The 22,616-nt window shown below is 42.1% G+C and overlaps 2 protein-coding genes across 2 annotated transcripts in view; one reads left to right on the top strand and one right to left on the bottom strand.

Annotated features, from left to right (window-relative positions):
- The window catches only part of IGFBP7 (insulin like growth factor binding protein 7), a 17,987-nt gene extending 13,581 nt beyond the window's left edge, over positions 1 to 4,406 (top strand). Inside the window, exons 2-5 of the mRNA XM_071555845.1 lie at positions 437 to 546; positions 1,830 to 1,946; positions 2,573 to 2,699; positions 4,167 to 4,406. Of these exons, the coding sequence (XP_071411946.1) occupies positions 437 to 546; positions 1,830 to 1,946; positions 2,573 to 2,699; positions 4,167 to 4,186 (374 nt within the window). The 3' untranslated portion in view covers positions 4,187 to 4,406. The remainder of the gene's footprint in view (positions 1 to 436; positions 547 to 1,829; positions 1,947 to 2,572; positions 2,700 to 4,166) is intronic.
- POLR2B (RNA polymerase II subunit B) lies at positions 4,348 to 22,585 on the bottom strand. The gene is made up of 25 exons (XM_071555828.1): positions 22,467 to 22,585; positions 21,930 to 22,002; positions 20,089 to 20,239; positions 18,599 to 18,711; positions 18,113 to 18,332; positions 17,023 to 17,181; positions 15,856 to 16,020; positions 15,150 to 15,346; positions 14,312 to 14,431; positions 13,764 to 13,950; positions 12,456 to 12,599; positions 12,034 to 12,173; positions 11,798 to 11,909; positions 11,195 to 11,349; positions 10,754 to 10,952; positions 10,470 to 10,638; positions 9,923 to 10,019; positions 8,741 to 8,835; positions 8,206 to 8,456; positions 8,028 to 8,117; positions 7,717 to 7,824; positions 7,148 to 7,261; positions 6,894 to 7,054; positions 5,495 to 5,690; positions 4,348 to 4,602 (listed from the first exon to the last, which is right to left on the bottom strand). The coding sequence occupies exons 1-25, from the start codon at positions 22,483 to 22,485 to the stop codon at positions 4,513 to 4,515; spliced, it is 3,525 nt and encodes a 1,174-aa protein (XP_071411929.1). The 5' UTR covers positions 22,486 to 22,585; the 3' UTR covers positions 4,348 to 4,512.
- Positions 22,586 to 22,616: the final 31 nt, after the last annotated feature.

Below are 22,616 nucleotides of genomic sequence, written 5' to 3'. Positions count from 1 at the left end.
GCTCTCCATGGCATGAGAGAGTGAGTGGGAAGCACCCTGTCTCCTGGGGGTCATCTCCTCCATGCCAGCTGACTTGGTGACTGCACGATAAGCAGAGCTATCAGTTTGTACAGTCCTGCTCAGGCCCTGAGATGAAAATACAAGCCATATCTTACCTCTGACTTCAGTCTTGCAAGTAGATGGGACTGATCACCTGAACTGCTCAACATTTGACTATCTGGGGCAAGTGCCCATCAGTCTGAACAGCTTAAGGCTGGATGCACGTGTTGCTTTGGAGAAGGAAGTGCTGTGATGTGTGATCAGTCCTGCAAGCTTTGCTCCAAGCAGGGATGCCCTTCACCTTGTCTTCAAAATCTGTAAGATGTGACTGGTCCCACTTAAAAGGAGATAGGCTTGTAGTCACCCAGAGCTTAAAAGCATTTCTCTCTTTTTGCAGGACCCTCCATTGTGACTCCTCCTAAGGACATCTGGAATGTGACAGGAGCACAGATCTACCTGAGCTGTGAAGTCATTGGCATCCCAACCCCTGTCCTCATCTGGAACAAGGTAAGGGCCCTGCTAGGAGCCCACAGAGCACAGCAAACCTGAGGCAGCTGAAACTGCCTGGTAAGCATAAGGACCACAGCAGATCCCTCTGTAGAAACACACCTCTTTGATGAGTTCTCTCATCTGTGCAGTTCTGTACACCCCCAAATATCTGGTTTCGCTTAGACTTTAGTCATTGCTTTTTCTAAACTCTTCCTGACCCTGAGGCAGAACAGGACTCATGTTTCTCCTGGTAGCGCCTGGTATTTGGAGCACGTGGGGAATGTCACTTGACCTGCTGTCACCCTGCTGGCACAGTGACTGAGGTGGCTAGACATCACCCACGTCGTTGGGAACATGAACCGCATGGGGCAGCTGTCTCCAGTAGCCAGCAGCATGTTGATTTTGGCAGCACTGGTAACATCTGGCTTAGGACAGGGGCCAGCATTGAGCAAAGAGGATTGTAACCATAGGGTTGAGAGCCACTGCACAGCCCCCATAGTCTCCTCAAGCGCTACAGGTTTGTGAACACTTGGGAAGGGCCTTAAAATTAAGCTGAATGTCAATGCTACTCTGCTTTTTGTGCCTCTTCCTGATGGCTGAGAGACTGCTGGACATGGTGGCAACAAGGGTTGAGTACCACTTAGCCCATGCTATGCCTGGGGCTTGGATATGCAGCACTGGGGAATGACTGCACTGCTGCTTTCTCACTGATGCTTGGCCCACCAGAAGGGACAGCCTGGGTTACTGCAGAAGAAATGTGCAGGACTGCTGCTGGTCTGCTGGGAAGAGGCTAAGTCATGCAGGTAGACACTCAGTTCTCTACTGCTGCCACATTAAAAAGCCTGATCATCAGGAAGTTATGGGTGAGTCTTTCCAAACAAGGACAACAGTCAGCTCCTGCTGGTCCCCCAGTCCCAAGCTAGAAGGCAGCTGCTCCAGCCTGCTCAACTGGATTGATGTATGGCTGCCAGCAGCTGCATTGGTGGGCTAAACATACCCTTGGCAACATGCACACGAGTTCTGTGAGGCTAAGTCAGTTCAGGGCCTGTTTGCATAGCCCACTGCCCAGCACCCTCCATCCCAGAAAACCATGCCACTCCATCTGTTCCTGATGAGGCAAGCGGAACACAGCCCTCGGGCAGATGCAGAGGCACTGGGGCAGTACTATATGGAGGACAACGTGAAATGCTGACACTAGAAAAAACACATTCATATAAAACTAGTGTTGAACTCGTCTGTGTGCAGGTATGGTTCTAACAGTTCCAGAAATAACCCCCCCGTTTTCTTACCCTTCTGTTTAGATAATTCGAGGACAGTATGGTGTTCAGAGGATGGAGCTTCTGCCTGGGGACCGGGAGAACTTGGCTATCCAGACCCGAGGGGGCCCTGAGAAGCACGAAGTGACTGGATGGGTGCTCGTAAGTATTTTTCATATGTCAAGAGCTGCACAAACAGTACAGAGCAGTTTGCAAATATGAACAAAGAACAGTACAGAAGACAAATGGCAACAGGCAGGGTGTTTAGAGAAAAACAACCTTTGTGAATTAGGAATGGCTCCAGTCCTACTTGTTGCATGCATCCTACCTCTGTCCAGCATGCAATAGAAGTGTCCATTCTATGATCAGAGGCTAGATAGAAAGAAAAGATCTCATAACTTTCCTGTTGCTGTTAGTGGGAAGGAGACAGTCTCTGCATATAGGAAGGAATGAGTGCAGAGGCAAGGCATCCCTAAAACCCACCCACAGCTGTGGAGCCTGTACAGATCTGCCCTCTGCTGTGAAGCAGAGAAGAAAGCTAGGCTCATCCACAGGAGTGGGTGCTTGTCCCAGACCTCACTGGGGAGACCCACCACAAGCTGAACCAGACTGTTTATAGCTGACAGAATGCATGCAGTCAGTATCATTCCCAAGGGTGAATCACTGCTTCATACACTCTGTGCACCTCATCATGTCTCAAGCAATCAGAAAGTTACACAAGATACCTTAAAACAGAATCACCTCTACCTATGCACAGGATGCTCACTGGGATGTGTTTCTTCCCCTAGATATCCCCTCTGAGCAAAGATGATGCTGGGGAATATGAGTGCCATGCATCCAACGCCAAAGGAGAGGCAACAGCTTCTGCAAAAATCCATGTTGTGGAAACTCTGCATGAAATAGCTCTGACCAAAGGTTTGTAAGTGTGGCTGAATACTCAGCAACTCTCTACCCTGGCAGTTTACTGTTGATTCAAAAGGACCATCTCAGTTTAATGCTTTCTAAAACAAACAAAACAAGGCCCCCCACTCCCACCCTAAAAATACCAGTTTAACATGCAGCTTTTTGTGTTTGGAAAAATATTCCCAAGCAAATCTTAGCTGCTCGAGTTCTCAAGGGAGAGAACATTGCCAAGTGCTCTGAAGTACTGGAGATTAAAGATACTAAATTAAAATTAAAAAATACCTTCTGGGCTTTTTCCAGAGCAACTTTCAGTCATTTTCCAGCCCTAACTTTATGTTGTCCTTTCAGTGTTCTCTGGACACTTGCAAACCTGCCCATCTCTCCTGGGAGCAGTACTGGCACAACAAGCCCAAGACAGAGGGGGGATTTCAAGTACTTAAATTCCTGCCAAGTCCCTGCACCTCCACCATCCTGGAAACACCCCAGTACCTGCCATATTCTCTGCATTCTGCAGTGTCAAACCTTGGAGGGTACAGCTATGCCATAGCAGGTCCTATTTGCCAGGCTGTGTGCAAAGCTGATGGCAAACCAACCACCCTCATTGCAGCTGCAGAGATGATGGCTCAGTATCACAGCCCTGTATGCTTAGGAATAAATCTGGATAGCTGGGACAGTAACTGTAACCATGCTAGAAGCAGAGGCACTGAGAACCAAGCATCCAACTAGAAAACACTGTGCTGCCCAAATCCACTTTTGGAACATAAACCTAAGTTTTAATCCCACCAGCTTTAGCCAAACGATATAGTCTTGACTTTCTGTATCCTTGCATCTGTAAATAGCTGAACTACTGCCCTTAGGAGAGTATTAACAGCACTTGGCATTGAAATAAGAGCTTAAAATGAATCCTAGTATCAGGCATAAGAACTTTGCTAATGTTTTTTAGCTAGTCTCTAATCCCTTTTCAAACACCTTCTTTATGGATGTGAATGAAATTTTTACTGACTTGTGCCACAAACAGCACACATAGACCCCAGAACAGAAAATGTTCACTCCCTCTCTCTCACAGTAACTACCGTGAGGCTGTAGTACCATGTATATTGCGTCATAGTTTATTTCTTACACACAACCCCCACGTGTTACAGCTGTTTCTTGTCAGCTGTAGGAAAGCTCCGAGTCAGCATGCTGAAGTCAAGCGATAAGTAAGTGTAGACTGCCAGCTTAAAGGAAATTGATAAGATTAATGGAACAAGCTGTCAGACGTCATAGTTACACACTGTGAGAGTGTGTCCCATGCCCAGGTGATCTCAGCACAGAAAAATGCATCTATTACCATCCCCCTGCAGCAGGGAGGGAAGGAAAGAAGGAAGGAAGAAGGGGTCAGGTCTCGCCCTCAGCTGGAAGATCAGAAAGCTAATGCCAAAGTTGCAATATTCCCTCTTGGAACAGTACAGAGTGTAACATGTTTTTGTTTTTCCACAGATGATGGTGCAGAGCTGTGATGTGAGGACTTTCACTTACCCCCAGTTTTAAATTAGTATTTTGGAAAGCTGCAAGCTCTGGCTTTTTCTAGCTGACTAATCATTCCCTCTTAACTCCCTTATTCTTTGACTCCCAGTTTGCTTGCACACTTCTTTCACAGATGCACAAATGAAGAGATTCACAAGTTTGATTACAAATTTTAATTCTATTTACAGGAAATAAACATACTTTTGAACAGCACACAGCAGATGAGTAAAACTGTATTTTGAATGCAACGTACACAAAAGGAAACAAAACCTGGAGAACTTCAGTCTCATAATTAAAAAACCAAAAAGCCCTTTTAAGGCTAAACACTCATCATACGAGGTGCAATACTCATAGACATCAGTTCTTGGAAGAGGAGTTTGCAGGCATAGGGCATTCGAACCAAAGATATCTGGAAAGAGATTTTGAAAGTCTTATGATAGGCACTCCTAAAGCATCAACTTCCACCATCCTCTAAGCAAATAACTCATTGAGTTTTTGGCTCAAAAGTGAATCTGAAGTTATGCATGAAAGCATTTAACATGAATTGCTCACAGATGGTACCAAACCGAGAGGGAAGCTGAGACTGTTCTGTGGAGGCCACACAGCAGATATCCGGAACATATTTTTAATGTAAAAACCCTGCAGCCAAGGGATCTGATCCTAAACAAGAACCATTTAACATGGGAATGTGTGCATAGCAAAGTGTGCCTGATGTGCAGTAAATGCAGTTAAGATTCCCAGCACACACTCATTTGTAACCCCAGTGCCACTGCTAGAGCTGCAGCAGTCAGTCTGGCAGAAGAACAAACTTGTTCAAGGCAACCCTTTTTATCTCTGTCGCCACTCTTCCTTGACATGGTATTGTAACCAAGCACACACTGCAGGGCTTAAATTAAATAAAAAACCCCCACCAAAGTGCAACACAAAAGGCCTCCCATGGGGACCCAGCTCTGCAAATATAAATATCTTCATGGGACAGTCACAAGGGCGATGGTTCTAAATTCCTGTGATTCTGAGTTTTACTTCTATAAATAAGTTCTCAAGCGTTTAGAGTCTCTGAAAATGCTGCATTGTACAATACTTGAACAGCACTTCCTGCCAAGTGACAAGCCCACTGTAAAGTTACTAAGAAAGCATCCAAATTAACTAGGTCAGTGTAAACACTAAAAACAGTTATGAAACTAAAATAGCAATTGTTCTGGTGCTTCTTTAAATATTTACTTCCCTATCCTCCTGTTCACTGGAGTGGCATTTCCTCTTGCCCACAAAGAGAAACACTGGCTGATAAAAACCACACGTACCTGAGTTTTATTGCGGCATCCCCGGCATTCATAGGTGTGAGTCCTCGTGTTTGCAATCGCCATGATTCCACAGAGGTTACACACATGGACTTGGTATGGGTCTGAAGCTTCAAACAATCTTTCTCTCAAGAACTGCGCTGCTCCATGAGCAATCTGGCAATCTCGTTCCATTTCTCCAAAGCGAAGGCCACCATCACTGAAAAGAAACAAAAACACTCAGCTTTTGAGATCACTGGCAAAATAATCAGTTTTGGTTGGCAGAACAAGTGTCTTACCAGAAACACAACAGAAGTATTGCAAGACAGGAGGAAAGTTGTGTATTATTTTGCCTCTAACACCTCAGAATAAACTGTTAGGGAGAATGTGAACACAATAATTTTTAACTGCTGCTGAGCATTTCTACAGGAGGTGTCTGACAGTCACAGCACAACCACAAAGCAAAATGAAATATACAATTAAATCATCATCTACTTATCTGTGGTGGGTTTAATTTTGGCTGTCTGCCAGATGCCCACCAAGCAGCTCTCATGACTCCCCCATGCTGACAGGACATGGGGAGAAAATGTGATGGAAAATTCAGCGAGATTGCTTATCAATTACTGTCACAGACAAAACAGACTCAGCACGGGGAAAATTAGTTTATCACCCATTAAAAAAAGAGTGTTAAGATAAGAAATGAAGACAAAACTAAAAAATTCATCTCCCCAACGTTCTTCCCAGGTTCAACTTCACTTCTTCAGTTCAAACTCCTTTCCTCCTCCTCTCCCCATGGTCACAGGGAGAATGGGGAATGCAGTCAGTGCCTAACAGTTCCTCTCAGCTGCTCCTTCCTCCTCATACTTTTTCCCTGCTCCAGCATGTGGTCCCTCCCATGGGATAGTGCTTCACAAACTTCCAGCATGAGCCCATCCCATGGGGTACAATCCTGCAGGAACAGACTGCTGCAGCATGGATTCCCCACAGATCATACATTCTGCCAAGAGCCTGCTCCATCACGGGCTTTCCACAGGCTGCAGGGCAGTTTCTTTTGCATTTTTTCCCCTCTCTCTTACAGCTGCTGCACAGCATTTTTCACTATTTCTTAAATGTATTCCCAGAGCAGTGCCACTAGCACTGCTAACAGGCTTTGGCTGGTCAGAACCAGCTGTAAGTGACTGTGTCCAGCACAGGGCAATCCCTGGTCCTTTCTCAGAGAGGCCAGCCCAGCAGCACCTCCTGCTACCAAACCTTGACACTACACCCAATACTTGATCTTAATCCAAACACTTGAAAAATGGGTGGCTAATTGCAGTGAACTAATTACGTTGTAGCTGCAAAGCTACAGTTTTAGCCCTACAGTTTAGGGCTAAAAACCTGACGGAAAAAAAAGCACCATATAGAAACTAACACACATCCTTACCGAGATCTACCTTCCATGGGCTGTCTGTTAAGTATCTGGATGGGTCCTCTTGCACGAGAATGGATTTTGTCATCTACCATGTGCTTCAAACGCTGGTAGTATGTAGGACCAATGAAGATCTGTGATGTGATTTTTCGACCAGTGAAGCCATTGTAGAGGACCTGAGGAAGTCAATGCAGTCACTGAATCATAAGCCTTACTATTCGTCAACTGTATATTAAAAAAATTACAATAAGCTGATATTTTGACTATACCTCATTTCCTCTTAGATGATAGCCATAATCTGATAAAAGATTGGAAATCTTCTGCACATTGACAGCATCATTAAAAGGTGTAGCATCACCAATTTCTCCCTTGTTTGCAGACACCTACAAAGAAAAGATTTGCAAAAGTCTGTTAAATTTCTGAAGGACTGGTTAGACCACATTAAGCTGTTTAAATCAGTTTTAACTCTTAATGCTTAAATTTGAGAATCCATGCCTATAAGAGTATCCTATCTTGCTTTGATTATCAGCTACACAATTTAAAAAATACAGAGTATCAACACGTTTTCTAGGCAAGGGGAAAAGTCTGTAACAAAAGCAACAGATGAGAGAGCACACTGTAGTCGGATTTGCTGGACAAAATTTACAGGACTATGGGTCTTCCCCAAGAAACCTCCTTTTGCTATCAAGTAACTGGAGAACAATCCTTATTTTTTAGTGAAGTAACACCAACTAGGCAGTACTTGTCTTTATAAAAGACCTCCAAACCAAACAATAACCTCTCCTCCAAATTTTAAGGTCATATTGCTCAGACATTCAGTACAGAAGATTCTTCTTACCTTGCCCTGAAGACACTCAATCAAGTGACCAATGGTCATGCGGGAAGGGATGGCATGGGGATTGATAATGATATCAGGTGTGATGCCTTCACAGGTGAAGGGCATATCCTAGAGCAGGGAAACAGACAGTCAATTCTTCTCAGAATGTCATGTTTAGGAAAAGTAGATGCCTGGATCCAAATGAAATCTTTTAGCTAAATTTAAGTCAACACATTGCACCTGAGTAGCTATTCTACAGACAATTCACTTAAGGCACTTCAAATGATAAGAAGAGCACAGGTAAAATGTTAAGAAGAAAAAAAAATCACTACCTCTTGCCTGTACTGGATACCACAAGTTCCTTTCTGACCATGTCTGCTAGCAAATTTATCTCCAATTTGTGGAATTCTTACAGAGCGCACCTGTAAGCAACAGGGGAACATTCAATGGATAACTTAAACACAGAACAAAGATTATTTAAAAGTAGAAAGCACACCAATTGCTGCTCACCCTAATCTTGCAGAACTTGTATCCTTCCTGGTTAAGGGTTACCATGACCTGATCTACAATGCCAGTCTCACTAGTTCGCAGAAAAGTGCTGCAGTCTCTCTTTGTGAAGCGCCTGTTTGTGCTTTCCAGTTCGTCTTCGTTTTCTGGCAGTGTGACTGTTTTGCCAATGATGACATCATCCCCAGACACACGTACCCCAGGTGCTATCAAACCATCATCGTCAAGTTTGTCATAGATTGCATGTCTCATACCTTGGGGAAAAAAAGGAAAAGAGAAAGCGGATTCACAAATTTTTCAACTATTCATATTGACTCTGATGTTCTGTAGAAATTCAACAAGTCTGCTTGCAACTTCAGGCAATTGCAAAAAGATCTCATTTTACACAAGTATCCCAAATGATTAATTGCAGCTAATATAGACATCTCTGCTATCTTATATGTCCCGAAACGAATACTGAATCAGTTCGACAATTTAACAGCCTTTCCCACAAAAATGTAACTTAAAAACTCAGCCTTTGCATGCTCCTGTATCTTACCTTGGCAAGTTTCACGTGTAGGCTTTTCAAAAACTTCCTCTTGGTCATACCCTTTTTTAGATTCCTGCTCTTTGTATGAGCGGTAGAACACAGATCTGAAACAAAGCCATAAAGTTTTCTCCAGTGACACTACCATCATTTTCCCTCATCCATAAATCTCAATTTCACTATAATCACTTTTTTATCACACATTATGGCTACTATTACTAATGACAACCAAAACCAAAGAAGGAGCATATGCCACACAACCTTGGCTCTAATTTCCTCTTAATCTGAATATCACTGAAGAGGGGAAAACAAAAACAAAAAACCCCACCAGACAAACAAGTTTCTGATGGCATTATGATGGTCAATTTTCAGATACTGCAAGTACATCTAGATAACATGCTAATTTTTGATGAACTGCAAAGACTTTTGCATCTTGCTGACATCTCAGAAGCAGTTATTATTCCTAATGATTATTTACATCTTCAGCATATCATTCTCATACTACTTTATTCCTTATACCTGCCATTTTACAAGCTGTTTTAGGCTCCTGCTACCTTGCAGTGACACCCTCAGTACAACTAAGCTGCAGCAGGAAACTTTCAATTTATGTAGGCTTCTTTCTGGGGCTTTAGGGGTTTTTGCTTGCTGCCTTGGTTGCCAGCACACCAAAGCCACAGTCTTTCAGGTACTAAAATGCACTAAATCACACGTCCCAACAGCAGCTTCTACCAAGGAGAGGAACATGCCAATCCTCACTGATAGCAACTGTCATGTTACTAAAGGCAAGATCATGTTACAACGCTGCAATAATTGTCATTAAGGAGTTCATGTAGCTGGCATGAGTTTTATGAATATACATCAGGAAAGAGTCCAAATGGTTTTTCATTGAACTGTCATATGAAGAACAGTAAACGTAATAAATACCAAAATGGAAAAGCTGGGAAGGCAAAGTGGGCAGTCAGGTTGCACAGAGAATGAACCATTACTCGCTGTGTTTTGTTAAGATACACACTCACTGTTTTCATTGTGCTGCTCCCTTCAACCTCATAAAAAACCCCCAAATTAAAAAGCTTCTCAGGTTGGAAAGATTTGGAGAACATTGTCGTCCAGCATAAGATGAACTCTTCTTGAGCCTCTGGACAACTCAGTATAGGTTTGTTTTTTTTTTTAATTCCAAGCAGTAAAAAATATTACCTGAAAAAGCCTCTGTCAACAGCAGAACGGTTCATGATGACAGAGTCTTCCTGGTTATAGCCTGTGTATGATGCAATGGCTACAATCGAGTTGATACCTATAATATGCAGAGCAAATACTTTGAAAGGATCCACACATGCCAGTCAGACATTATTTGTAACTCAAAATAAGCTGTGTTCTCTACCGTGATGCTGTTCTGCCCTTTTGGAGATAACATCTCCATGTTCCCCGCACAAAAATACTCGGTATCAGCAACTTTGGGGTAGAAAAGAGTCAAGAGTGACCCCTTGTGAAAAAATCTAGCAAATATCAATACCGAAAATGCATTTTTTCAGTTAGGTTTTAGCACACTATAGAGGTAAAGTAGTTTCACCTGCAGCACTACCAGGATTTTCTGCAGTCTAGCTGTCCAGCTCCAAACTAGCAGTTAAGCTATAGTTATTTTTAAAACTGCATACATTTGCTAAATACTCAGGTATTCTACACATTTGTGACATTTAAACAAACAGTAGTATTTTTGTTCAACAAACATGAACTGACAACGCACCTGCTGGTAACTCTCTGAATCGCAAGTACTCCATGGAGCGTGTTGTTACAAGGGGCTTCTGGGGATAATACAACACATGTGCCAACGTATCCATACGAACATGGAAGTTTGTAATGTAAACTCCCATAGCTTGCTTACCCATAGCAGACTGGTACGTGTTCCTGGGAGACTAGACAGACAAGGAAAGACCAGTAATTATGTACATGAAGCTCTTCGCACACACACACACACCTGTGGGTTTCCTATAAGCTTTGAAAGCAGGATGTCAGAAGAGGTGCACTGACCTGGTTGTGATCAGGGAAAGGGATAATAGATGCACAGACTCCCAGGATCATGGATGGGTGAATCTCACAGTGTGTGTATGTTGAACAATATGCCACACCTTTCTCTTGCAAGTCATCTGGAGTCATTGCCAGCATCACAGTCTCTTCTTCCAGGGTATCAATGTACTCTACCACACCACTGGCTACGAGATCCTGCCAACTGAATAACCAATAACTCAACTAACACATAAAATGGGCCTCTTCAGCAGTAAAGAATAAGGACTTCCCGGATTATTACTACTACCATCACTGCCTCAGTGTGATTCAAAAAATTGACTACCAGGCAGAGAAAGCTTGTCTGAGCTGCACAAAGCTTTAAACATTTCTTTCTCCAACCTAAGGGAATGTGCAGCTTCCAAGATGGTGAATAACATTCAGCTGAATTTCAGGAATGTATCTCACCTGTAGTTGTTATACTCTCTTTCCTTCAGTTGGTCAATATGCCTTTTCTTCAACAGCAATTTCTGTTTCTCCACAATTAAAAGGGGCCGACAAATTCTGCCTGCATCGGTATAGATGCGGATTTCTCGCTCACGGATATCTCTAATCATTGAGACCTGTACAAGAAAGCAGCATCCCATGAGTGCAAAGACTTAGCTTGGACCACAGAACAATAACTAAATTCCCTTAAGCAAAGACTTTACAGGCACTATCAGCAGCACAGAACAAACAAACACTACTACAACAAAAGCATTTCAGAAGACTATTTTCAACTTTTTTTTTTCAGCTGGATCCTCTTTAAAAACAACCGACCAACACTCTCACCCCCAACAAACCAAACCCCAAAAGCAAACAACAAATCACATACAAAATCAAGTAACAACAAAAAAAGGCACCAAACTCAAAAACATCTCCAAACAAAACACAAAACAAAACAAACTGCCACATGAAACATATTTAGAAAGAGACTGGCAAATATTGCTCTTTGGAGCTTGCAAAGTAGCATCAAGGCATTATCCTCCCTTGTCTAAAAGGACACTGAAACTCTAGTTGTAGAATTTATACCTCTGACACAATGATGTCCATCTGACGACGGAGCTTCCTGAGGGTATTCATGAGCTGCTCTGGATCTTTGTGTATTCCTACCCAGCAGCCATTAACAAAGATCTTGGTAGCACTATAAAGAGGGGAAAACCAAACATAAAATAATAAAAAAAAACACACCAAAAACCCCCAAGACCTTGAAGTGTTGTGCAGGACAAAAAGCTTAAGTCTATTTAAACAGTTGCATTTGCACATACTCAGCTATTGCTGCTGGAGAAATTTCTTCCAGGTTTTCCATACTCCACTCTTCCAAGAATTCCAAAATCGGGGATGGCTGAGACCCCACAGAAATATAAGCCATCAGGGCTAAGTTCTTCACAAGTCCTACTGCATGACCCTAGCAGAAACATAAAGTTAACTTGCATTATCAAATCAAGAGATACCCCCAAGAAGATCCAGGAACTCAAAACTTCAACTCCTCAAGGAACTGGACATAGAACATGGTAATTACTTCATTAATTTCTGCCATTTAACCACAGAGTTAGCTATAAAGCTAATCCTGTCATGCATAATGTCAGCATTTTTAAAAAAAATGCAAGCCATCATCACAAGTGCCATGGCTACAAAATGACCAGCAGAAAAAGGCAGTAAGTACTGACATAAATACTGCTTTCATTACCTCTGGAGTCTCAGCAGGGCAAACCATTCCCCACAGTGTATTGTGCAGCTGCCGGGGCTTTGCCAGTTTCCCGTCTCTCCCAATTGGAGAATTCAGGCGTCTCAGGTGGGAAAGCGTAGATGCAAAAGTCAGGCGGTTTAACACCTGCACATGGCAAGAAATTCAGTTAGTCAAAACTTCTTAAGTATGTTGTTGACAGACATTATATTACCATAAGGGTCAATGCCCTCTAGAAATTATGTACTTAAAAAGAACTAAACTAGCTCTGATTTCTTTTAGTTACACTTTTTAGTTCACCTCCACTAATCTTAAGACTTATCCTTAGAATAAAAAGCTCCTAACTAGTGTTGTAGTGGCAGGAGTTTCCAGAACACACTTACACCATGTCAAGGCCCAGCAGGAACACAGTTATATCCAAGCAAAGAGCTGTTTTTTGTTGTATAACTTTCTCCATTCAGGTAACTGAACAAGTAATACTTTCTAAGCAACATTTTCATTAGGGGGGTTTGCCAATACAGTAATACAGACATCTTTTCAAATTTTGAAAAACCAGGGCCACTTAGGAGCAAATCAGCATTTACATTCTTCTCAGAATCTGCTTGAAGCTTCTCAGAAGGTAAGAAAATCTATTTTTACAGCCTGAAATGTGAGAATTTATTTAAAAAGCAAACAAGCTCCTCATACACATACACCAACACCACTCCATGCAGAGACACCAACCATCTTCATCCCTCTCCTTACTTTGCTTTCCCTGAATTATGATACCACAAGGGCTTCAGACAACAAAATGTGCTGGCATTGAAAAACTGACACCTTTTTTCTGTTTTCATCCTTATGAGAAAGCAGCTCAATTAAGCACTGCACTGGCTAATAAAGTCAGTGCTCGTCATCATTTGCTGTGGAATATGTTACTTTTCTATTACAAGGTGTCACTCAAGTTTCTTTTAACCACCTGTGAAACACTGGAAGTAAATACAGGAAAGAAATTCATTCTCTCAAAAGATCCCCTGGGACTAGAATTTACCAGACATACAAGCATATGGTCTAACACAGAAAAAAATCTTTAGAAGAGTTACACCAACTGTTTAGCAGTAAATGCAATAGCTAAAATAAAAAACAAACCACGACAAAAAAAACCAACAAACTACACATCTGAATCAATTATTTGCATCTTCATCTGCGTCAGCTAAGAAAGTTTCCTTCTAAAAATGCTTTTATTTAACATAGAACAAGCATGGCTGACAAGCAGTGTTAAACCCTTCCATGATATAGTTTTTCTTTTACACAAACCTGACAAAGCCACTGTACCTGAGATACTCCTGCTCTGGCTTGATGAGCTTTCTTCTGGTCACCCCAGTTTCCAGTTGCCAATGAATACTTCAAACCATCTGAAATAATTCTTGTTTTAATTGCCAATTCCAAATTGAAATCTTTCCCTCTGTCAATAAACTTTTGTGCATATATTCTCACTTCCTTCAGCAAATTCTTAAACATTCTGTAGAAGACAGACACCAAAGAACATGATTAAGCAGTGCTGTAGCAGTTCACCCTAGTCAGTGCTATTTGGAACAAATGTCACTGACCTCCTGAAAAGAAGCAGTTTGTAACTATCAGGAAGGCAGAAGGAAATAAAACAAATTAACCTGTTTGTGAACATGCACAAATGACACTGCAAAACAAGTCAATATTAGCCATCAACTATAATAGGAAACTTAATCAGTCCATGAAAAGGTTATAGTCAGATACAGGCAACCGGCTCTTGGGCACAACGGAATTAGTCTGACTGATTTAGACACAGAGCTGGCAACACCTCTACCATTAATTATGTCCAAAGAAAGTGTACATGTGATAGTTACCCTCTGAACAGGAAAGCCAACAGTGGCCCAGCAAGATCCAGTCTTTTGTTGCCATAATGATCTCTGTCATCCAGCTCTCTTCTTCCCAGTGCTGCCAACAACAATCTATGAACCATATACCTAAGCAAATAAGAGAGTTTATGTTTTAAAGTGACAGCAGGCATTCACAACAAAGATAACATGCTTTCATAGATTGATCAGTGAACTCTTTCCTAAAGGCTGTCTATTTAGATCTTTAGGATATTGGTGTCCTAAAACAGACCTCTTCAGCACATCCCAAGAGTTAAATGACCCACTAAAAGTTCAGGCTGAGGACAGAGGACAGAGAGAAGTCAATATTTAAATAATGATTAAAATATCTTTTGCTACAGTCTGTCTTGTTGTGCAAGATGGGCTCTGTTTAAGCATGTGTAGTCAGGTGTAAAACGGCAAGTCTCCTGATATTGCACTTCATCAGCATACTAATAAGCAGTGATCAAGAAAATGTGCTAATAGTATAAAGTGATTTACATTACATTCAGCTTATCAGTAGTTATCTACATATTAGTTATCAATTTCTATATTTTGTCCATGCAAAAAGTCACGTAACACTATCATCACATCTAACTGAAGATTCAGGTGTTGGAGGTTTGTTTTGTTTCCTTTTTTTTATTTATCGGAATTTTCATTTTCTCAGCCTCAAAACTATACCAGAGCCCTAAAGTTTATCACTGAGTATCCAGAGACTGAGGTTAAAAACAAACTTGCATTTACTGTGTTGTTCCAATCATATACATATATGTGAATGAAATGTATGTTCAGGGTTCCTTTGCAGATGTGAGACAAAGTTCTGACATACCCTAGAAAATAGGCCTTTTTGGTTTCACAGAAGTCACTCACACCAACATGTGGGAGCATTTCTTTCTGCAGGACTTCTTTAGCATACTTGATTCTCTTTTCTTTGGTGACGCCTGGCTTTGCACCTCTTGAGCCAATGAAGTTCAGAGCAACATTTTGCTCTTGAATGACAAATGCTTCATCCAGAGAAGGTTTGACCTAAGGCACAAAAATACAGCAAAATCCTGTAGCGTCCCATGTCTGTTGCGGTTGAAGGAAACTACACAATAGTTTGCTAAGGACTCTTTCCAGGATCTGCTAATTACTGAGCCTGGTATTTCTGGCAAGAGAAAACAGTAATGAAGCACATGGGAAGAACACAAAAATAGTTTAGACTTCAGAAAATAGCTCTCATTTGAGTACATTCTAGGCCTGTTGCTGTTTCAGGTATAATCAAGATTTTACAATTAAAGTCAATGGTGGCAGGAGAAGATCCTATCTCTCTAAATATATATTAATTAACTCTCTGAAATTTCCATTGCACTCTGTTCACTTTAAGTACTCATTAGAATAGGTTTAGGTAGAGAACTTTTAACATTTCTAATAGACAACCTACAAAAATAACAATAAAGAAACAAACTACAAATAGAAAATGGACAATACTTTAAGTGATGATCAGTCACACCTAAACATCACCAAACATCAATACATAATTTAACATGTATTACCATTTCCATCATTTCTGGATCTTCAAAATCATATATGATGTGCTCTAAAATGTCCCTGTCGGACACAAAGCCTAGTGCACGAAAGACAATAATGATGGGGACTTCTTGTTTGATATATGGCAAAGTTGCTACAATGCGCTGACCGATAGCACTCTTCTTGGCACCCTGAAAAGATGGGGAAAAGAACACATTAGGCTTAAATCATCCTGCCTTTAAACAAAAATATCTCTCTGGATTTGGATGATACAATGTAAGTGTATTTATTCAAGAGCCACAGGTAAGCACAACTTCTCAGCAGGACAACTAAGGAGCTATTCTGAAACCTTATGCTGGCAGTGACTTTGTATTTTAAAACATTTTGAGCTTTAGAAGTCTGCAAAAACTTATGAGGTATTTGGTCATACAAAGGAACATAAATTCTACTTGTTCACCAATATGCAGCATTTTCTCCTTCTGTGTATTTGCCAAGAGCAAACCACCCTCAGCGTTCCTTTCGTCAGCTTAAACCCAGCTTTTCTAACCCACTGTGCAAGTGATTATTGAAGTAGCTGCTCCCGTTTTCCAGAAACACTGTGGGATGCTGAAGGACTCAGGAGTGCCTCAGATATCGGGAGTGAGAGTAGCATAAAAACTTCTAATAAAATTACTCATGGAAAATTTCACATCAGTGCAACAGTAAATGAGTACTGACACCTTCTGCTTTAGAAGTTAAAAGTAGCACTTATTTCCCCCTCACACATGGCACAATTAGATGTTAAATATGAATTTATATGTGGTCTGCAAAATACACTAAACACTAGCTTGGACATCGGCAAAGACAGGGTCCCTGCTCCTCTTTTGGTCCTTCATCAAAACACAGGACACAACTTCTTTAGATTTTCTAAAAACTCGTACACAGTAATTATAAAATTATTTTTAGTCTTGCCTGAAAGCCTGCCATAAACTAAGTTTTCATGTCAATCCTCAAATTATCATAGACACAGCCATACTGTATGACAAACAGAATACATTTTCACTTAATTTTGCTTCTTTGCAACTTAGCATCAGAAGAAATTTCTTCTCAAAATCCCCAAAGCAAACTACACAAAGAGACAGGACAGTAATAAAACTCCTAGAACAATCTCTACAGTAATCCCCAGGGCAGGGGTTATTACTGCCCAGGCATACCTGCCCGCCTCTGGCCAGCATGCTAACCCATATAGTACTTGTTGGTCGAGAGGAATTTTCCAGACAAGATCTACACTCTCCTGTGTAGGCATATTTTGAGTCTTTCTTTGCGAACACATACACTGTGTTTGTAGCCATTTTCTCTTGAGCAATCAGAACCTGTGTGAGAAAGAACAGTAGTAAATAACTGACAAAAGAGCATGCTCAAAGTAACAAGCACAGTGTGTTTCTACTATTCCTTCAGGTGCCTTAAGCATAAGAGCATTGCGCAGCATGAAGTCAATTTGCTGAACTCTGGATTATACTCTGCATTTTAAAAAATACAGATTTAAGCAAAACATACAGCTAGTTAAGACAAAACAACCAAAACAAGAGACTTAGGGAACACTGTTCTCTGTGATGTACTTATGAAATCTGTGAGCTACGCCGAGACATTTGCTGGCTTTAGGCACAACTGATAAAGAAAGCATTTCACTATGTTTTTCCAAGGCCAATGCACTACATAGGCATGTAAATTTAACTGTCAGCTATAACAATCTAAGATGGATTATTCTTTTTCTCCAAGAAGAAAATAAAATTCTAATACTTTTGCTGCAGTTACTCAGCTATCAGTTACAAAATACTGGCAGTTTCACTGGTGGAGGACTAGCCCAAAGAGAATATGACTTCCTAAAGCTGCATCCACTGCAATGCAAGGAAAAATCCAATTTTATAATAAAATGCATCATAGCAGTGAACAAGCTGGAGGACACTCCAAGCGAAGAAGCGCCTCATTTTAGAGTGCATGCTACTCTGCAATGCTGGAAATAGAAAGGAAAATATCTAAAGTACTTTGTGGCATTCAGTGCAAAACAGTTCACACAACTGAAGAAGGGAAGAACTGAAGATGGGAAACATATCTCAGGGAAGAAGGTAGCTTGAGAAAGTCCTAATAGAGGACTAAACTCCCATCTTTCTGTAAGATCAAGAGTATCACACAGTAACTGACAGACTGGAATAACAGTGCTTATGCTTCTGGCAAATCATATGGAAACAAGCAACAGAACTTCCAGTGTCTGTAAAGACACTTGTGCAAGGTATAATCCCTCACCTTTTCTGATCCATTGATGATAAAATAGCCACCAGGATCAAGTGGGCATTCATTCAGTTCACAGAGATCACGGTCAGTTAAGCCATTCAATAAACAGTATGTTGAACGTAACATAATAGGAATTTTTCCTATAAAGGTTTTCTGATGCTGAGTCTGTAACTGATCCTCCCCTTCTTTAATAACTGTTTTAGTTATATCCACATACAAGGGAGCTGAATACCTGCAGAATAAAAATACCACTGTGTTATCTGTCAGTTATTACCTTTCTGTACAACCTTGAGTAATGAAGGCACTTATTCAAGCACTCATTGGTATATTAAGCATTATTACCAAATCACCAATTATCATCTGGATTTAAAAATAGGCATGGAATTTTAAATAGAACAGTATTTATTACATTTTCAAGGCACTACTATATTGAAAAAGAAATTAATAATGCAGAGGCAGTTCTTCCTTGTGTTTATCCACTACAGAGTTGGTTCTTACGTAAGGTTTCTTAGTCTGGCTTCATTTGGCATCATAGGTGAGGGTGCTCCATCTCTTTCCCAGTGTGTAGGTTTGGAGAGATAGATTTGTTCAAACTTCAGTAGATAACGGGGCTGGAAAACAAGAATACATTTATTTGTAATGGAAGAGACAATAATTTTGGTTGTTCAGAGTGGCCTTTAAGAGTTTAATACACAATGCGGCCACATGTCTTCAGCTCAAGATATGGAAACAATCCCTCTCCAGATGTCTAGATCAAAAAAGCACGAAAAAGCTTTTAATAATTTCTTAACATTGCATTAATAAAAAAGCAGAGGAAACTGAAGGACCAAAAGCATTGCTAAGTGATGAATAAACTAACCAAACAGGTCTTCTTCCTATAAAATAGCTAACAAATTCAAAATCTGACAAGTCAGTGAATATATTAACAAAATAGATCACGCCTTACATATGCTTACTTAGACCTTTATTGCTTACATAACTTTAGATAAAACTGGTTTTAAGATGCAAATATCTGAACCTGCTTTAACATATACAATGAGACAGTTGACATACCAAATAAGCTGTAAGCTTTTGTAAAGCTTTGCTCCCATTCATAAAACATCTCTTTTTTTACTAACCAAAACTGCTACTGGAGAAGAACAACCACTACCAATAAATGAAAGCACAGCAAGTTGGTTACACATCAGTTCTGAGGATGATTCTATAGCATTAGTAAAAAATGCAAGGGAACAGGAAAAATGTGTAACAAACTCAATGTTTCGGTGTCCTAAAGTTCCTTTAAATCTTCAGAGGGAAACATCAAGGTAGTGACTGATAGCAGGGCAACACTTATCACTATGGGAACTTAGGGGAACAGGGATCAGACCACATGAGGGACACAGATGAAGCACAACAGCCACTGTAGAAGGTGCATTCTCATCACAGAAGAGCCATCACAGGGCACAGACCTGAGACAATTGGTTCTCCTTTGGAACATGGTGACAACGGAAGATGATGAGTAACAGCAATCTTTGAAAACCTGGACCTAACTTCAGCTGAAGAAAACTAACAGAAGTTTTCAGCTGTAAATCTTTCCTGCTGTGGTAAAGCTACTGAAAACCAAAATCCCACCAAAACTTGCTTTTGGCTACCTGACTTGCTCTACTACATCTCTGTCAATGCAGTTTTTCACAGCAATTGACAATATGAGCCACAGTAGCCAGTCGTTCTTGGTCACTTCTCAACCAAAAGGAGTCTATAGGACAGGGAAGTTCAATTCCATGGATAACAAAGATCTTGAACATACTTCTCAGTTATATACCCGACTATATGACAACTTAGCCACATATCTCAGACTCCAAGAGTTCATCCTTCTGTCCTATTGACTGCACAAGCAGCATCATAGCTTATATGTATTTCCATCTCTTGAGATAGGGGTTGAATAAATCCAATGCAAAATGATTTTGCATTGTAAAAACACACCATCTCTGCCTGGGTTCTCCACTTACCGGCTCCTCCACTTCTCCTGAGGCATGCTGGGCTTCAGCTTGTAAATCAATTGGTGGTGCATCTTCAACAATTCTCTGCACAGACATCTGAATAAACTCATCAAAAGAATCCAACTGTTGCCTCACTAAACCCTTTTCATCAAAGTAGGAGCTAAAAAAAAGCAGATTAATGAATGAGAAATCTTAATTTAATTCAGATATTTCATAGAACAAGCTTAAGATTTATAACAAAACCTCCAAAAGTCACGAAATACAGTAGAGAATCAAACACACTCACTTATCCCAAGGCATGAGTTTCAAAGAGATGCTCAAAAATGTTTGATAATTCTCTCACTGCTTGAAGACACAGAAACTACAAAGTGACAGATGTGCTGACATCTCTTGGCTAAGCCACGACTGCACACACAGCCTACCTTAAGTTAGAAGGGAAATATGATGACAAACCTCAGTGAAAGCGGCTTCAGCTAAAGTTTTCAAACACAACTGTAAATCGTTTTGCTTTAAATAATTTTCCAAGCTGCAGTAAAAGGAGAGCATGCCCCGAAGTCCAAGTAATGGTTCTCAGAACTTCTTTTAACTTGAATCCCCTATGTTCTAGCCACAAATGATTCCCAGCTTCATTCCTTCTCCAGGTTTCCCTTAGCCTTTGGGTTACCCAACTTTAACCCAGCATAACCTAACTGTAAAAATCAAAGACTAAATTTGAAGCCCCACATCCTAACTTTTGATGGGATGAACTAAGCACATCTGCTGCATTAGCTCCTGCCAGCAAGCTCCTCTGCCTCAGTGAGGTATTACTGAAGTGAGCCAGAGAACCCACATTACCTGAGCTTCTGTCCCATCACTGCCACGATCTCCAGAGAAAACTGCACATAACCACCCCCCTAGCAATAGCTTCAGGCTTCCCCAAGGGCAGCACAGCCCTGGCTATCGTGCTGTTGCTGCACAGTCTGCCACTGCCCAAGGGGAAGATCAATCTGTATTACGGAACAGTTGAGGCTGGAAGGGATGTCTGGATGTCACCTTGTCCTATCATGGCACCCAAGCAAGGTCACCTACAGCTCATTGCCTTTAACCAGCTTCAGACAGCTTTTGAGTTAACACCAAGGATGGAGATACAGACTCCATGACCTCTCTGGACAACTCATGCCAGGGCTTGGTCACTCTCACAGTAAACAAAGCATTTTGCCATATGGAGTGAGGTGCAGCTTCAGTGGAAGAATTTGTCTTAGATACCTCCCACGTCTGAAAGCAAAGACAGCTTTACTGCTCCGCAAAAGAAAGGATCTCCTTCTGTCTCCAAAGTTTCACATCTCTGCTCTCCAACCAGAGCGTTTATGGGACCACCTCTGCAGATCTACCTTTCTGCTTGCAGGTGCTATTCTAAGGCACCATTAATGTACATCTTAAGAATGATGCAACTAGTGAAAGAAACACTTTTTCCTCAGTTCCACACGGCAACCCACTTATTAAAGTCACAAGAAGCTGCAGGGGGGCTTTTTGATAGAAAATAATCCACTTAAATGGTAAAAATAGTCAAGTACTAACTTCCTAATGCCAGCATCAGCTATGAGATTAGTGGACAAAATTATGTGCTTGATACGGAATCAAAACCACCTCTCACTTAATTGAAAACAGTGTGGCTCCCTGAGGGTCAGCAGGGGTTCCTCATCCCCGATGACAACACTTAAAGCCCTCCTGCTCTGAACGTGGTACAACACAGGATTCAGCATAACCAAGCCTGCAGCTCCCAGGACATGTCCCTAGCAAAGTGGACGCCACCTGTGAGGCCAAGAGCGCAAGTGATGAAGGGTTAAGAAAAGGGAGTTTTAGACAGTCACCTAATGACAATCCAGCAGGCTTCTTGCCACAGGTCGGGCGTGATCTCATCATCGTCCTCATCATACTGCATATCTGCGGGGAAAGAAGCACAGCGTGTGAGCCGGGCTCCCACCACCACCTCGGTGTCCCTCCTCGCTGGCCGAGGGACTCTCCGGCACCCCAGCAGCACCCGTGCCTGCCCGGCTCCCGCGGGGGATCCGGAGCATGCCCCCCACTCCCGGCTCCCGCGGGAGATCCGGAGCATCCCCCCGCTCCCGGCTCCCGCGGGAGATCCGGAGCATCCCCCCGCTCCCGGCTCCCGAGGGAGATCCGGAGCATCTCCCGGCTCCCGCGGGGGATCCGGATCATCCCCCCGCTCCCAGCTCCCGCGGGGGATCCGGATCATCCCCCCGCTCCCGGCTCCCGAGGGAAATCCGGAGCATTTCCCGGCTCCTGCGGGCCCCGCGCGCTCCCAGCGCCGCCCCTGCCCGCCTTGCTGGGACGGACGGGACAAAAAGGCGGAGGGGAAAAAAAAAGGGGGGGTTGGAAGGCCTCACCTTCGTCCGCGTCGTACATGTTGGCGGCGGGGGGAGGCGCAGGCAGCGGCCGGGCGGGTGCGAGCGGGGCGGCGAGCGCGGAGCGCGATGGCGGTGCCGAGCGGCGGAAAGGCGGCTGCGCGCCCTCTGACGTCACGCACACGTCCACCG

This window comes from Pithys albifrons, chromosome 5 (genome assembly GCF_047495875.1).
Source record: "Pithys albifrons albifrons isolate INPA30051 chromosome 5, PitAlb_v1, whole genome shotgun sequence".
Classification (NCBI taxonomy): domain Eukaryota; kingdom Metazoa; phylum Chordata; class Aves; order Passeriformes; family Thamnophilidae; genus Pithys; species Pithys albifrons.
This window is presented reverse-complemented; position numbering and strand designations above follow the sequence as displayed.

Coding starts and splice junctions, on each gene's coding strand:
- POLR2B (XM_071555828.1), bottom strand. Junction 18,712..20,088: donor CAGGAGAAGTGGAGGAGCCG/GTAAGTGGAGAA, acceptor CTTGTTTTCCAG/CCCCGTTATCTACTGAAGTT. Junction 8,836..9,922: donor GTTGACAGAGGCTTTTTCAG/GTAATATTTTTT, acceptor GCTTTGTTTCAG/ATCTGTGTTCTACCGCTCAT.